Here is a 16,083-nt window from a genome sequence, read left to right on the forward strand (position 1 = left end):
TCCACTGAAATACATATTTTCAGGCCAGGCTATTTTACATATTATTATTCTTATTTTAAGGAGGTTAGATAAAAAAATATATCAAGGAAATGATATAAGGAAGAATCAATATCAGCATGCGCGGATCCAGAAAATTTTTCCAGGGGGGGGGGGGGTCCGAAGGATAATTGTGTTTGCCAGGGGGGGTCCGAGGCATATTTTCGTGATAATTTTACTATGTAAATTTAATAAATTTTCATTTTCCAGGGGGGGTCGGGACCCCCCCCGACCCCCCCCCCCCTCTAGATCCGCGCATGATCAGTGTATGTTTTATCATTGACAAAGTATGTTCAACAGGGGGGGGGGGGGGGGGGCTAGGTTTTGTATATTTGAGTAAGTAAAAAAAAATTGCTACAAAAAAGCGGTGGAGGGCGGGGCTGATGCTACATATATGTCTCTGCTAATGTACCTTAATTATGAATGCACACAATATCCTAAATCCCGATACACTAGTTTAAACTGAATATTATATCCTCCTTTTAGAGTATATGCCAAAAATAAAAATGATAGCTTAATTTAGATACATGTAGTTAAATATTATAGTCGAAAATTAAATTTCAGTTCTAAAAAAAATACTCTAATAAAGAAGTGTTTGATCCCCAAAGTACGTTAATTTTAAGTGCATATCATTTTATCGTTGGAAGACCTTTTAAAATAAATAATATATATCAGGAATGGTATTTACTCATAGTGGTTAACTTTATTGACGTTTTGATAGAGTCTCTAAAATATTCTTCCCTCTGAAGTTTCATGATAGAACACATGATCTCCATTAAAAAGATTAAAAATCTTGATAATAGCCCTTTGAAGTGCTATTATCAAAATTTGTAATCTTTTCAGAAAAGACGCAATATATGTTCTTGATTATGTAAACTTTAATGATTGGCACTAACAATGCGTAATTAAGGTCCAAATTGATTAACTAGACGATTCATTTCAAAGCTCCGACGATCGGGAGATATAAACCGCTAATATGAGCCCGAACCCCTGGGAACCACCTGGTGGTGTCTAAATATGATTATTCTATATAATGCGTCATCTGATTGGTCTAGAGAGTCACGTGACATGGCGAACAAAACGTCGTGTCTCCTGGGGAATAAAGATCATGTCACACCTCTTCGGAAAGTTAGAAATGCCTAGTGGATTGAAAATACATTTCCTATAACTACTTGTACAGTTTCAATCCAATGTTTTCTCGGACGTCCGTGTCAATTTGTTCGATCCCGCACATTTCAAATGTTTTGACCGCAACAAGTGAAATTGACGTACGCTGTATATTTCCAATCTTGCCAGTTAATGTTCCGCGGTCTTAATAAAGTGAAAAATATATTTTTTTTTGTTCGAGTACTCTCAGTACGTTAATGATTTTCCTTACCGGCTGCTAGCTTCTAAGGGCTTAGTGACTGCTGTTAAAGGCTGCTAGCCTCGGCCTGGTCTCCCTACCCCATAAAATTATTTTAAAACAAGACAAAACCATTCAAAATGACAGACTTATAAACAAACATATTCAATGAAATCACCAAAAAAAAAAAAAAAAACCCGACAACATCATATTATGCATTTATATTTATAATTTGTATTTATAATTTCTTTGTTAATATAGATTTGTGAATTTCATTAGCATGAGATCAGGAAACCTTATGAGATCTACTGAGATCAAATCCATATAGTACACAGAACTTACATACTAAGTTCTCTGGAGAAGATCGAACGTACAAACCTTCCCATCTCTGAATCAAGTTTTATACCACAACTGGGTGTGACAAGCGAGCTCCTTACAAAAGCAATCGCTGGCAACTCTTTTCATTCATCCTTCAACCATGCTGTGCGATTAATTATACATAACTTGATCAGGCATACTTACATGTACATGTATATTTTCTCATTCACGCTGCGTCGGATACAAATACTCTTGTGTACATCCTTCCTTCTTTCGGCGATGATTTGACGTATTAAAATATACAATCATTACATAATACAATATTACATCATACATTAATTTATATGTAAAGACATGTAAATAACAGGCCTTTCCACGTGCATGTATGAAACTAGTATGGCTTAGAGCTTGAAAGTCACTATAGCCAGTGAGAAAGAGAGATTGTGATTCTGTAGGCCAAAGGGGATGCTGGAAGAGGGGTAAACATACAAAAGAAAAAATCTTGATATCCAAACTTATTTTAAATACGTAGCAATCAGACACCATATGCGGGTACATGAAATATGTAATACACTCTGTACATAGAGTACTTTTAAACGGATGTATGTTCAGATAACAGCCCCCCCCCCCTCCCCCGAGTCTGTTATCTGAAGACGCACGTGTCTGAAAAGTCATTCTATATGTTTTGTACCATTGTTCACACTGAGTTACCCATGATATATCAAAATTTTATTATGTACCATTTCATATGACCAATAAAAAAGCACGTGATTCTATAAGTTATGAGCATTACATTTCATGAAATTTTTGGTGAACATGACCACCTCTTTGCCGTTTTCCGCAAAGTTTTAGACGTACATGTGCATGAATGAGCTATTATAAATTAATCAATCAAGTTGATCTGGAGTCGTGGAGTATTCGGGTAAGACTCTTCTCAAGAACTAATGTATATACAGATATTCGGTCTAAGGACATTTAAGACGAACACCGGATTTACAGTTTTTGATTGAATTGTGTATTTCATTTCGAACTATGGGTGGCTGTATAAGCAGAAAAAAATTATCAGATTTCTTGTAATAATTTTCATAGTTGGTTTAAACATTTTACAGAAACTGTTGTGTTCATTGAACTTCATGAAGCCGAGAATTTGTAAATGATAAATCAAATTTTCTTATCTTTTGCTAAGTAACGTTACTCTTTTTTTTTAAAGTGTGATCCATCAGAAAATATAGAGTGTGTTCTATTACAGATACACCACAGAAAACTTTTGTATATCAAGAAAAAAATGAATAGCTGACATCAAAGGAAAAGCTCGCAAACAATGATACAACATAGTTACCCCTACACTATAGGCTAGTGCCACCCATTCATGCAGTTGCAGATTTATTCCGGGATGTGTGTAAAATAAAATATTTCAAAAAAACTCTATTCATGTCTGATAGTGATAGAGACAAGGATTTAATCAAATTATTCACAAACCATTAACAGTACCTAGAAGTGCATGTATACATGTATCGACTTCACGTATTGAGCCTGCAACAATCCGGATATTTTCACTGCCTGGGTTTTGGTTTTACTTTCACTACTTCTGTTTCCTGTATTGATTTGGTACAGATGCTGAGTTCTCATATGCCGATATTGCGGATTCTTTGAAAGATTGGACCTGTGCAGCTGTTTCAGGATGAGATGTCTAATCATATGCTTTTTGATTTATGTTTCACTGACCGATGTGACAACAGCTGAAAATTCAGTGGTTGAATTTCACATGGAAAAAAGTAGTAACAGAAACCCATGCACCTATTTTGGTAAAACATCGATACTTAGATATATACAATGTATAGAGTATTAAAGGGGAAAAATTTGAATTTTGAGTCTTGGAGTAACATGGCATTAATGAGTTGTGTGTAGATTCAATACCTATGAAGGGAGCAGCTTCATAAGCTAAATGCCATTTGTAAATATTAGTAAGAAAAAAAACCCATTGCTGAAATAATTATTTAAGTTAATGTTATGATTTCTTTTTTAAAGAAAATGAAAGGGTTGCTGTTGGAGTAGAAGGACTAATTAACTGCACGTGGTATGCACCAAATGCCTGCTGCAAGCGCACAGAGGTCACCTCTGTGTTCTCTAGAATGCCACCCTTATATGGAGCCTCTCAGGAATGCACCAACCACGTGAACTACATGATGTGTTATTTCTGTGCACCAGATCAAGTGTATTGGTATCACAAGTAAGTAACTATTGAAATTTTAATTGCATGACAAGAATTTAGAGCAACTTGAATTGTTTTTTTTATTTTGATTTTTAATTCTGAATCATTTTTACTTTCTGATTTAAGAATTAATTACTCTTAGAATACAGAGATAGCTCTCACTAGGGTACCGTAAAGACAATTTCCTTATAAGGAGTTATTGTCTACTAATGGAACACCTTCATATTTTAAAAGTAAACTTTCTTTGAAATATTTTTTCCTTTTATTATTTTGTTGTTGAACAGCTTAGCACAATTGATTAAAGCATATCAAGGTAATAGTCTGCAATTCTCATCTTTTAAATTATAGCTTTTTTAAAATATTGTATCAAGATTTCATCATGATTGAGACCTCTTTCAGAAAATAATTATCAGAATAATTTAAGCCAGATTAGAATGTATTTTAATGAACTTTAAAAACTACATGTATCTTAGAATAATGGCACAAGGTATACCGGGTAATTTTTTTTTTACATTTACCGGAATATAATTGCTATTGAACACTATTCTTGATATCAAAATTAGAAACATGTACCGGATATATATAACATATAATTATATGTTAAAATGAATTTATGCAGTCTTGTTTTAATTGTTTACTTGGTAATCAATTTTAATCTTAAATTGTCCAAGCATGATTAGATGTTTTGTTTTATTATTTGCATGGAATGGAAATTCCATATGATTGCAATTGAAAATATATTTCTTTTTTTTTTGACAATGATTTCGGTAAGCTATGCAATTATGTATATGTACACTGCACATTCAATAATATGGACTGATCTTTTATAGAGATCAAGACAGAAAGGTTCATGTCTGTATTGACTTTTGCAAGTCAGTCCATCATCACTGCCAAGGAGCCATGTACGAAGGAACCAGAATAGGTATTTTTTGATTGAAAATTCCTTTATTTTGTATTACTAATAGAAGAAGTTGTTAATATACACGCGCATGTTGGTTTGGTTTTAACATATTTGTTGTTTAAACACAATTGGATTGGGCACAAGTTCCAAAATTTTTAAAGGCCTAATACTGTAGATTCCTTATTTTATGCAAGTACCTACTGATACATTAATTCTTTGATTTAACTGGTTTCCAAATCGCAAGAACATAAAATTGCGAATGCCGAATTGTTATCATAGTTTGATCTAGTTTACATATGTCTGAGAAATAAAAGCGAGATTTTAAAATTCATGAGATGTGCTTCGAGCAATTTTACACGGATATTAATTTCTCTGGTTAAATTAGGAAACTACAATATACGATTGTTATATTGAAGCCCTAGGGGCCAGTGGATCTACTAACATTTAGCTATATTCTAAATTTGTTATATACATTTAAGATAACCAATATGAATAATAAGTATAGGGAATTTGTTACTGGACTGTGAACTATGTTGAGTATCAGATCACACCATCATGTGACTGTGAAATTAATAGTAATTATGTATCATAAAACACTATTAGGTGTGTGCATGATTGTAATGAAATTGGAATTTAGTTTTGCAAAGTACTACCACGTACTTTAAACACTAGCTGCAGATCTGTAACTGACTGGTCTGAAAAAAATTTGGACCACAATGCCACCAATTGAAAAAAGTGTATATTTATTGGGCACAAAAAATGTACTAATTCTTGATTTAATTCTCCACTTATATTGCCACTTCCTAGTGGGTTAACCCCTTACCTCAGTCAGTAAAGGCTAAAACTATGGTACATTGTATATTTTGAGTTAGCAGAGGACTAAGGTATAGATAATTATCCTTAGTTTATCATTACATCATAATGCTAATAATTGATATATTTTTTTTATCTATTTATATATAACTACGTTTTTAACTGGGTTTTCCTTTGCCAGGTGATGTTTACCAGAATGGAACATCTTTTTGCGAGGCCCAGAATTTCCATGTGATTGACGGAAAACAGAACTGCTTCAAGTTTGATCCTGGCGTCTTTGACCTAGCCAACACGATCTCAGGCTCAGGTCTGTTGGTCCTAGTGTTGAGTTTTATTACTCTAGGTTTTCAGTAAACTCAAGTATTTTACTTCAACATTCCTGTTACTGAAACCTATAGGGTAAAGTAGATTTACTTTATAAAATCATTACCAGGACAGTAACAGCTAACACTCTAATAATGAATTTTACACTGAATTCAAACTTGTTTTCATTTCTCAGTGTCATATTATATAAATAGTGCCTGTTTGGGAGAATAACTTTTGAAATTGACACCCAGAGATACCATTGTCAACCGAAGCGAAGCAGAGGTTGACAATGGTTTTCGAGGGGTATCATTTTCAACAACAGGCACTATTTATTTTATTATACTGAATGTCTTAGTTTTAAAGAAAATTTTACTGCTTTTATAAAGAAATGAAGTGAATTCTACGGCGAACCGTACATGCATAATTTACGCGCATGTAACAATTCGTTGTGTTACCCGTTGCCAAGTATGTTGCTAACGCTGTGGGTAATAGAACGGATTACCAACTGCGTCTAAACCAATCAGATTTTAGTATTTAACATGAAAGTATAATAAAATGTATAATTATAATAATTGATTTTGTTACCTTTATAAAAAATCAAAAAGTACCCTTTCATAAAAGGACATTTTTATACTGTAAACAGTGTTCCAACTCAAAGAAAAAAAATTATAATTTGAACAAAAATTAACATGTGTTTAACACTAAGCTAAAAAAAAATAATTGAATTTAGTTACAGTTATTTCTAACTTTAGAATCAAAATTCGATGATTTGATCCTGCCTGAAATGTTAATTGTTTAATTTGTTAATGATGAAAAAATTGGCACAAAACTTATTCATAGCTAGGTTTTTTACACCACAACATGACTTCCGTTATATATATTATAGCACTAATAGCAGTATGGCCCAGTTAGTTAAACATCAGCTTGTAATTTAAAACTAAATGTATTGAATTTGAATACTGTGGGTGGTTTTTAAATTGTAACAGATACTGTGGTAAGAATTTTTAAATGTGTTTTATATAGAATTATAATTGTAAATTTTGAAAATTTATAAAATTGAATTTATCTACTGAATATGATATACTTTTTATCCATATAAATATTTCTCAGTGTCTCACAATTACTTAAAAAGTTAAGAAGATTTCTGACAAGGGGTATGCAAAAATTGTGTATATTTATTTGTTCATTTACTTTTTTTTATTTTTTACATATAATTGAATTGAATACTGTGTATGGGTGTATTTATAGAGGAGAACCTTGCATTTTGATTGCAAGATAGTAAGAAATGTTGCTTGCATATTGTACTTAGATATGAATAAAATACATGTACTGTAAATTTTATCAACAACGAACATACTTGAAAATTGATTTGTTTTTTACATGTGGCAGTTAGATGTACAATTTGACTGACACGTGATGCAGGTTTATTAATAACCATGGTATTGTTAATTTTTGATATAATTTTCTTTTTGTTACATTTTGTTCATATATTTTATTTGATAATTTTTGTATTTATTACTGGGATATCTTTTATTTTTGATATATTTTTTGTAACAGTTTGTTACTATATTTAATTATATATTTTTTGTATTTATTGTTTTGTACATTCCCCAAAAAATTGCCATAACTGTGTATTTATTTGATATATATTCCTGTAGTGTGTCAACCTGTGTTGAATTGTTCTCTACTTCTAAAGTATTAATACTATTAATTATATAGCATTATCATTTTAAAATATGCTTACATGATTGTATTTATATGGTACATGTATTTATATAATGTTGACCAGGTTAAGTAACTCTGCAATACACATACATCTCACCACTATTTTAATTTGTATTTTAAAAGTATTAACTTTAGCCCATTAGTCCATAAAATAATAAACATGTACAGTAGCATGCAAAAAGTATAAATAAATCATGTCTGTCTAGTCAGATTTTGAAGAGATTTGAAAAGATGAATTCAGATTAATTTTGAAGTCTTTTGACACTTATGGAATATCTTTTACTAATACATATAAGATTAAGACATTTTGATAAATTTTAGATCTTAACTGTACATATCATATAAGATTAGGACATTTTGATAAATTTTAGATCTTAACTGTATACTGTGGTTTCATTAATATTCAATGGTACCAATTTTCGTGGACAAAGTGAAAATCACAGTTTCAAGGATACGTGAATTCGTGGCCAATTACCCTATCAATACAAAATGCTAAGAAAAATTGCACTTCAGTGAACATTTAATTTCATGGATCAACTAAACAACGAAATCCACGAAAATTGGTATTCAACGAATATTGATGAAACCACAGTATATGGCTTCTGTAAGATGCAAAGTTGAGTTTTGAAAATGCTACAATGTATGGCAAATTTAGGGGTATCAGTTTAGTCCCTTTGTTACATGTCATAGCAAATATCAGGAAATTTATTATTTTGGAGAAACTATATCTGTTTTCTGTTCTTTAGTAGTTGAATAAAAAGGATGTTGATATATAAAGAGCTCATTATATTGTTATGAACTAATGACCTTTTATAATGATCGAGGGTTGTATAGTATTTTTTGTAGTATTTAAAAAAACTTTTTCCAAAAAAACCCAGACACATTGTAAATTATGAATGTACTATGTCACTATGTGGATGTAAATTCAAAATTTACAACATGAAAAAGTATGTGAATTTTAAATTTACCTTGTGGGTGTGAATACCAGGTATGACAATGTTTTCATATTGTAAAAACCCACCCAGTAAATTCAAAATTTACAACATGACATATTTCTTAAAATTTCTGAATACTTCACAAAAAGTATTAAATGATATCAAACACGTCACAATTTGTCTAACTTTTATTAGATACATGTATTTTGTAAATAATTGGTACAAGACAATACAACCAACAATTTCATAGAACAACCATAGAAAATTCAACAAGACTGTCAGACAATCAAGTACATGCTATTTAAAAATTCATTATATTTATCATATTAAAAGACACTGTCACACTACAAAAGAAGTATTTTATAATGATCAAGTTTAATACATATGAAGTCAAGCCATTTTTAGAGTTTAAGACACAGATGTATCAGTAATGATGAATATATTGTTGTAAATATGGATACTAATATCATAAAAAAAAATTGCACCAGACAAGACATGTACATCTGTGTACAAATGGGACTAAAACAATGTCAACATATTATCCAAAAAAAATCCATTGTCAATTGAAAGAGAAAATACTGGAAAAAAATACAGAACTTTTCATCTACAAAATATGTTCTTTTAAAATAGTAAACAACTAAAACTATCTAAATTAAAACACCAACATATTCATGTTTGTAGTGCAGTTTCAGATGATGGCGCAATCTCTGTTTGATTTGTAAAAATTGGTTTAACTTACTATTTATTACTGCTTTTGTTTCTGAATTATTATACATGTATATGTACCTGCTGTTTTTATAAAGATGTATTGGAATACATGTATTTATACTGGGGTTTATTCTAATACTGTTATATAATATTTTCACAGTCTGATTTTTTTTTTATGTCTTTGGTATAAAAAGTAAAAATCTTGTGCAATAAAATGCACAGTATTGCCAAATGGGACAAAATCTTTAAATAACATAATTCCATCATTAAAACAAGTCAGGTATACGAAGGCCAGTCTAGTGGATGACAAAAAGTTTTTTTCCCCGAAGTATCTTGAGTATCTTTCTAAAGCAGCATACAGTGAGCTGTGGGTATATATAGTTAATATGATATGGTACTCCGGAGGAGAATGGATAATTACTGTCTGTCTTTCAACAATAATGTGACTTTGGTTGTTGGACAGGCAAATATTCTGTACGTATACTGTAGTTGTTTTGGGACTTCAGGTGCCAGTGAGACTTGGAAAGCTTGGAAAAGCTAAAACAGAAAAAATCCTCTTAGTTTTCACTGTGATGCCAACACTACTTAATTAACCCTTAGAGCTAGAAACAGGATGCGCATTCGAAAAGACATGAACATCTAAATATAGTATATGATTACATGGATATTTAAGAGTGTTTACTTTTTTTGTTTAAATCAAAAATTAAAACAATATTCGATGTAGGCAACTTTTCCAAAAAATTTTATAATTATTTTCCTAATCAGATAATGTATAAAAAGAATTTCAAAACTGAAATGTTTATCTTACAACTTGATATACGAGCACGTAAAAGTAAATATATTCGGTGCAAGTATACTTGAATGTAGAAATATGTATACATGTAGAAATAAAATGAAATAACTTGAACTTGAAGACTATAATAATTTATTCCGTGTTTCAGAAGCTATACCTTTGCTGTGATAATGTACATCTCATTCTCGGCGAAGCGCTGCCCGATACAGCTGCGCGGTCCAAACCCAAAGGGGAGATAAACGAACGGTTCCGTGTGTCGCGTCTCATCATCGATCGACTTGTCTCCTCTTAGAAATCTTTCTGGGATGAACTGGTCTGCGTTCTTGAAGTATTTTTCATCATGAGACATGTTTCTCAGAGGGACAAGAACATCAGTCTAAATAAAATGTAATATATAAGATACCATACCTATAAATACAAAATAGTTCAAAGATGCAGCAACCCCCCCCCCATGTTATCCTCTTATTTACACTGAATTTCAAAAATTTCGCAGAAACTGAGAAATGAGCTTACATGTACTCTGTAGTTTTATTACATGAAGTATTCATGGGTGTCAATTTTTGCGGGTTTTGTATGCGTTACGAGTTTCAGGACGATAGACGATTGACGATAGCTCTGCCAATACAAACGTGTTTCATACTTTAGTGTGCATCTGCTCAACAACGAACTACATTAAAATTGGTATTCAGCGAATAATCATGGAACTACAGTACAGTACCGATCAGACCCAACCTAACAGAAAGTACACTCCAACTAAACCCTGGGTTTACTTTCTAGGTTTTCTACGGGTTTACTACTAGTATGTCGTAGAATATGATTGTATATTATGTACATGTATACATGAAATGGTGTTTGTTGTATTTCGGCTGTATATTAATTCGTACGTACTCCTTTTGGGATTCGATATCCGCCAACTACAATATCCTCCTTCAAACGTCTAATACTTCCGGTTGATAGAGGATAATTTTTCCTTTAAAAAACACAAACACGATTTATAAATAAAAGGTTAGAGCATAAAGCACATCATATGTAACATTTCTAAAACTCTTTGTTTTTATTGAGTTGTAATTTTGTTGTTGTTGTTATTATTTTGGCCTACCTCAAGGATTCCTTGACGCACGCTTTCAGATATGGCATATTGGTCAGAGCTTCTACATCTAGGTTTTTGTTGCCAATCACGTGACGAATTTCCTGGTAGAGACGCTCTTGTGATTCTTGGTGCGTGGCTAACTCATGCCATAAGAATGTCAGTGCATTTGATGTCTTTCGTTTCATGATGAAAAAAAGAAGCAAAAAATAGCAACAAAGACTTAATTGTGTATGCAGTCAACATGATTGTACAAAATATTGTTCCTAGGGTCTTTGTGACAAGGTTTAAACTATTTTTTTAGCGCGCTCGATATTAAAGCGCTTTCAAGAAAAAAAATTCTAATGATTTTTTAAAATACATTTTTACTTACAGAGTCAATACCTCCAACAAATAAATCAAGGATCAGACTCTGGGTTTTAGCCAGCGTCATTCCAGGGTGAGAAATCAAGGCATAGAGGAAATTGGGTTCCTTTAAATATTCCTCTAACTTCCCTTCCCGTCTGAGTTCTTCCATCTTGTTCAAGGCGTCGTGCATTTCCTTTGCTGCAACTCTTTACAGACAAGAATGTTTCAGTAGGAAAAATTAGGAAAATAAACACACAAAGTCAGATATCAATCCAATCGGAAAAAATTGTATGGCATGGATCTCTTAATTACATAGCCTTGGTAAAAGAAAAGATATAATTTTTTTTTTAAAAATATTAAATTATTTTAATCTACATTCAATACTTTCCACGTAAAATCAGAAATCGTTTATAAACTCTAAAACCTGTTGCCACCCACTTGTACATGTTATCTGCAGATTTTTCAAATTTCTTATAAAAGGGTGTTTGAAAGTATTTGTAAGCCTGGGAGTTGTGGTTTGATTCGGCGAGTCCGCGGAAGAAAATGCCAAGGTCTTCCACAAAGTCAAGATTGGCTGTTCCAGCTAAACACCCCAAACGTCTGTTAAAGCACAGCATTCCGATACCTGGTGTTCCAAAAAAAAAATTTGATACGTGTACTATCAACTATTTATTTGGAACAGAAAAAATGACTTGAACTTGGAAGGTATAGATATCAATAAATCGTGTACGATTTATTAAATGTACTTTAATTCTCTCTGACGAAACGCGTAAGATAGTATTCAAAAGAAAAAATTCAGGAACGTGTAGTATTTTTTTTCTTTCTAAATGAAGTATTAATGGTAAATCATGAAGTCTTTCCCCTCCCCTGAATATACCGGGGTTCACATAGTAGAATTATCAACAAGAGAAAAGCTGTCAATGTGACAGCATATCGGGTTTTCTTTTGTTTGAACAGTATCCATAATCCATTTGTCTATCTTGAAAACTTGAGAAGGAGTTACTAGTATCCGTACAATAGGGGTACCCTATATGCAGTATTTTTCAAAACAAAAAAAAATGATTAAAAAATAATTAAGTTCAATAGCTGGTATTTCCCCCTAGATTATCAGAAATCCTAGCAATATACACACCTCTGATATGTGTACAATTGATCTGCAAAAGAACACCTTCCTATATTGTATCTTGAAAACTGTAGAAGGAGCTACATGTATCCGTACAATAGGGTACCCTACATTGTATATGCAATATTTTGCCACAAATGACTTAGTTCAACAGTTGTTATTTTCTTCATAAATAGTCAGAAATGCACACCTCTGACATATGTTCAATTGATTTGCGAAAGAACAACTTCCTATCTTGAAAATTGTTGGAGGTAGTATCCGTACAATAAGGGATAAAGATACCCTTTTGGCAACCGCCCTCCCGCCATTTTCACCATATGCATTTCAATAATCGGACTTTTTCCTTGAAAAACCCGGTTAAAAATAGGTTTTTAATCCCCCCTCCCCACATCCACCACCACAAAAAAAACAAAACAAAAACAAATTCATCGAACCATCCCCTTAGAAAGATTTCTAGATTTCTATTTCCACGCATGTGCATTTTTTTCATCAACAGTAATATTGTTCTTCGTTCAAAGGCCAAGACTATCAGACTTTAAAAAAAAATCTTAATCAAATTACTCTCGGTTGTAAAGTTAATCATTGTCTTTAAACAATCATCAATTCTATGGGAATTTCTGCAGATGGCGATGAAGTCGTCTGCTACGGGTGTCAGAGCAGGTATGTATGACGACACCACTGCCGGGCGCATCATTTGGTTGTTGGCAGGTTTTCTAAGATTGGCCCATTGTTCACCTTGCCTAAAATATTAAAGTTTAAAAACAATTTTGCATATACTCTTCCAATTTGAAATGATTTTTAAAAAAATATTAAGCATGCATTGTCTTATCGGTAGAAAAGGGTTGGGGTTGGAGGTAATCTTTAAAACACTATACAGTGATGATAATCCTGGAGATAGTTTCTTTCTTTTGTAGTAAGCGTCCAAAATTCCGACAGTGGGTCGAGCAGGGTATTTGTCCGCATCCCTCAGCAGCTGTTCTGAAAACAGCGGATTCGAGAGGACCACCAGCCAGTTCTTGCCTGCTCTGAACTTCATGATATCGCCGTATTCATCAGTAAACTTCCGCAGTAACTTGTATATCGTGGAAACAGTAATGGAAGCTGAGGAAAGTTTAAATATTTTAGAAGGCTTTGTCATAATGTACATGTACATGTATATATTTCATGTAACAATGTTTCATGACTTTCAATTTATTCTATTTTTATGTACACAAAAATCAAACCTCTCAGCTAATGTCAGACTTACTAAAAGGTTTGAAGTGGAAAGCAGTCCCAAGATAAGGTACACTGTATATGCCACTAGGTCCGGGGATGTCATCGAACGGTCGTACATTTTTCGAGGCGGATCCAAGGTTTTCGGACGTCGCCGTGTGCTGGTGTCTTAAGAGGCCCTGGACAGAAATTCGCGCTGCCTGTCTGAGATCAAAATCAATAGCATAATTCAGTATAGATACGAAAGATGGAATCGGGTAGGATTTGCGAAATAAGTGTAGTTACTATACTCTGTCCCAAGTCATTTATGCAGCACATTTTCTTAAACGATTTGTTTTAAAATTTTAATACATCGGGTTTCAAACAATGTTAATTCAATACAATGAAAAAAACCTCGCTTTCTCCTTTGAAACAGCCTCTGAAACTTATCATGCAGATTTCAATACACAGCTAAAAATAAAAAGTCTACGGGGATATTGCATTGCAACAGACACGAAAACACCAAGATGATAACGTTGAAAAATTGTACAATGTCATCTTTGCCCATTATAAATCTTCCCAAGAAGTATGTTTTCGATCCTGTGAATTTTTTCTGAGTGAAAATTGATAGTGTGTCAATTAAGAAATCTTCATCAATTTCAATTGAACTTTCACATGTGCATTTTCATTAAAAACAGTTCAAATGTAATGCATAAATAACTTTGGACATTCTACATGTATATGTTTATTGCAAACGTTTGAAATCAAGTAATTGTATACTAGTACATAATAATAGCATCTTCTTCTTTCTCACGAACTTTATGACGCGGTTTTGAGAGTCGGTTAGGGTTAATTCTTCAGTTTCGATTCAAAATTTTCTCAAGTTTTTTGAAAAGGAAACCGTACTTGTATAATCAAAATATCAGAGATAGAAAAAAGCCCAATTGTTTTCAGGTTCTAAGTGAGTTTTAACGTTATCTGTATCTTGTCGTTTTTTCAATGGATGTCCTTCAAAGTGTTTATGTTTTATTAGATTGATCGATTTAACTATCAACAATGTTGAGTAATATTATGCATTTTGTACATGTTATATAATAGATGTACAATGATGAAACTTATGAGGGAAGATTTTTTACTTTCAATTTTGTCTCAGATTTGATTGGTTTATCTACATGTATTATTTCAATCGGGATCAGTCTTATAAATTGCCATTTTCATTCAATTTCTTCTAAAATGATAATTTTGATATCTATTTTGTATATTTGCAGCGGTTTGCTTCTAAGGTTTTAGTTATTGAAAAAATAACGATTTTCATATTTCATTTTTTTGGTTAAAAATCTAAATTTTTGAAATATATATATATATATATGCGTGAATCAACTCTTTAGACAAATTCGACTTCTTAGCTTTTAAACTTACTTTCGCAATAGAATATTTCCGGTTTCTGTGTAAAATGAAAAATTTATGTGAGATAACTTTAAAAGAGCTTACTTAATTAATATCTTTAAATTTTAAAAGAGATTCTGGTACTCCAGAGGCGTGTTCAGAAGAGCGAGCGCTCGCCAAAATTCCCTTCACCCGCAACACAAATTTTGGCGAGCGACGCTCGCTCTGTTGAACTCGCCTCAGATCCATCAATGGAAATTGTGATGATCAACCTTTAGTAAATGCAAAATACTTGAAAATAGAAATTTCGCGAGCTAGCTGCAGGTCTGTAGATTTACACGAAAATTCAGGGTTTTTTTCCGTAGAGCTACAAACTTGTAGCTAATACACGTATTTAAATCACAGGTGAGCTAAATTAAAGTGGGTCGTACAACGAAGATCGTGCATGTACATGGCCTTACTTCGGAGCCACCTCGACGCAAATCGATACTCTTCATGTGTGTCAGATGCCTCTTGTGTTTACAGATAGTGTGACACTCTAAAGGCGACCTAGTTATATAATTAACCCTCACACTGCACCAGTTTCTGTTCAACAATTCGCGTTGAGAGTTTATATAGGCTGTGTCGAGATATAAATCATTGTTCTTCTAAAACACCGTTTATGGACCGATCCATCGCCCTTGTATAATGGAAGATTCAACTTTATAATATAACTTATATATTGTATTACCTTATGCCCGCCATATCTCACCAGACACTTAGTAAGACATCGTTTGGTCAAGTTTGTTTACGTTTTGCAAAAAGCCGACATCTTTTACAGTGAACAACTATGGAAAGCCATCCGTGTATGAAAATA

General features: G+C 32.6%; 2 protein-coding genes across 3 annotated transcripts; one reads left to right on the plus strand and one right to left on the minus strand.

Annotated features, from left to right (window-relative positions):
- Positions 1 to 3,272: 3,272 nt before the first annotated feature.
- LOC105317124 (uncharacterized) lies at positions 3,273 to 6,721 on the plus strand. Its single transcript, XM_011413666.4, has 4 exons — positions 3,273 to 3,504; positions 3,728 to 3,929; positions 4,742 to 4,833; positions 5,807 to 6,721. Exons 1-4 carry the CDS (start codon positions 3,381 to 3,383, stop codon positions 5,977 to 5,979), a joined length of 591 nt encoding a protein of 196 aa, XP_011411968.2. The 5' UTR covers positions 3,273 to 3,380; the 3' UTR covers positions 5,980 to 6,721.
- A 2,772-nt stretch (positions 6,722 to 9,493) lies between these two features.
- On the minus strand, positions 9,494 to 16,083 carry LOC105317123 (cytochrome P450 10). Of its 2 annotated transcripts, XM_011413665.4 has the most exons (10): positions 15,958 to 16,083; positions 13,897 to 14,066; positions 13,526 to 13,751; positions 13,212 to 13,390; positions 11,966 to 12,152; positions 11,553 to 11,733; positions 11,192 to 11,355; positions 10,981 to 11,062; positions 10,250 to 10,468; positions 9,494 to 9,836 (listed from the first exon to the last, which is right to left on the minus strand). In XM_011413665.4, the coding sequence occupies exons 1-10, from the start codon at positions 15,969 to 15,971 to the stop codon at positions 9,717 to 9,719; spliced, it is 1,542 nt and encodes a 513-aa protein (XP_011411967.3). In that variant the 5' UTR covers positions 15,972 to 16,083; the 3' UTR covers positions 9,494 to 9,716. The 2 variants fall into 2 exon arrangements, with proteins under 2 accessions (XP_011411967.3, XP_065934841.1); XM_066078769.1 differs by lacking the exons at positions 9,494 to 9,836; positions 10,250 to 10,468 and adding an exon at positions 10,605 to 10,707.

This window comes from Magallana gigas, chromosome 3, assembly GCF_963853765.1.
Source record: "Magallana gigas chromosome 3, xbMagGiga1.1, whole genome shotgun sequence".
Taxonomy (NCBI): Eukaryota; Metazoa; Mollusca; class Bivalvia; order Ostreida; family Ostreidae; genus Magallana; species Magallana gigas.

Bases quoted from the DNA above. Each gene is read 5' to 3' on its own strand.
- LOC105317123 (XM_011413665.4), bottom strand. The intron at 11,356-11,552 runs GTAAGTAAAAAT...ATGAAACGAAAG, and splicing joins TTGTTGGAGGTATTGACTCT to ACATCAAATGCACTGACATT. The intron at 11,063-11,191 runs GTAGGCCAAAAT...TGTTTTTTAAAG, and splicing joins TGCGTCAAGGAATCCTTGAG to GAAAAATTATCCTCTATCAA.
- LOC105317124 (XM_011413666.4), top strand. From the start codon at position 3,381: ATGAGATGTCTAATCATATGCTTTTTGATTTATGTTTCACTGACCGAT. The intron at 3,505-3,727 runs GTAAAACATCGA...TCTTTTTTAAAG, and splicing joins AAACCCATGCACCTATTTTG to AAAATGAAAGGGTTGCTGTT. The intron at 4,834-5,806 runs GTATTTTTTGAT...TTCCTTTGCCAG, and splicing joins GTACGAAGGAACCAGAATAG to GTGATGTTTACCAGAATGGA.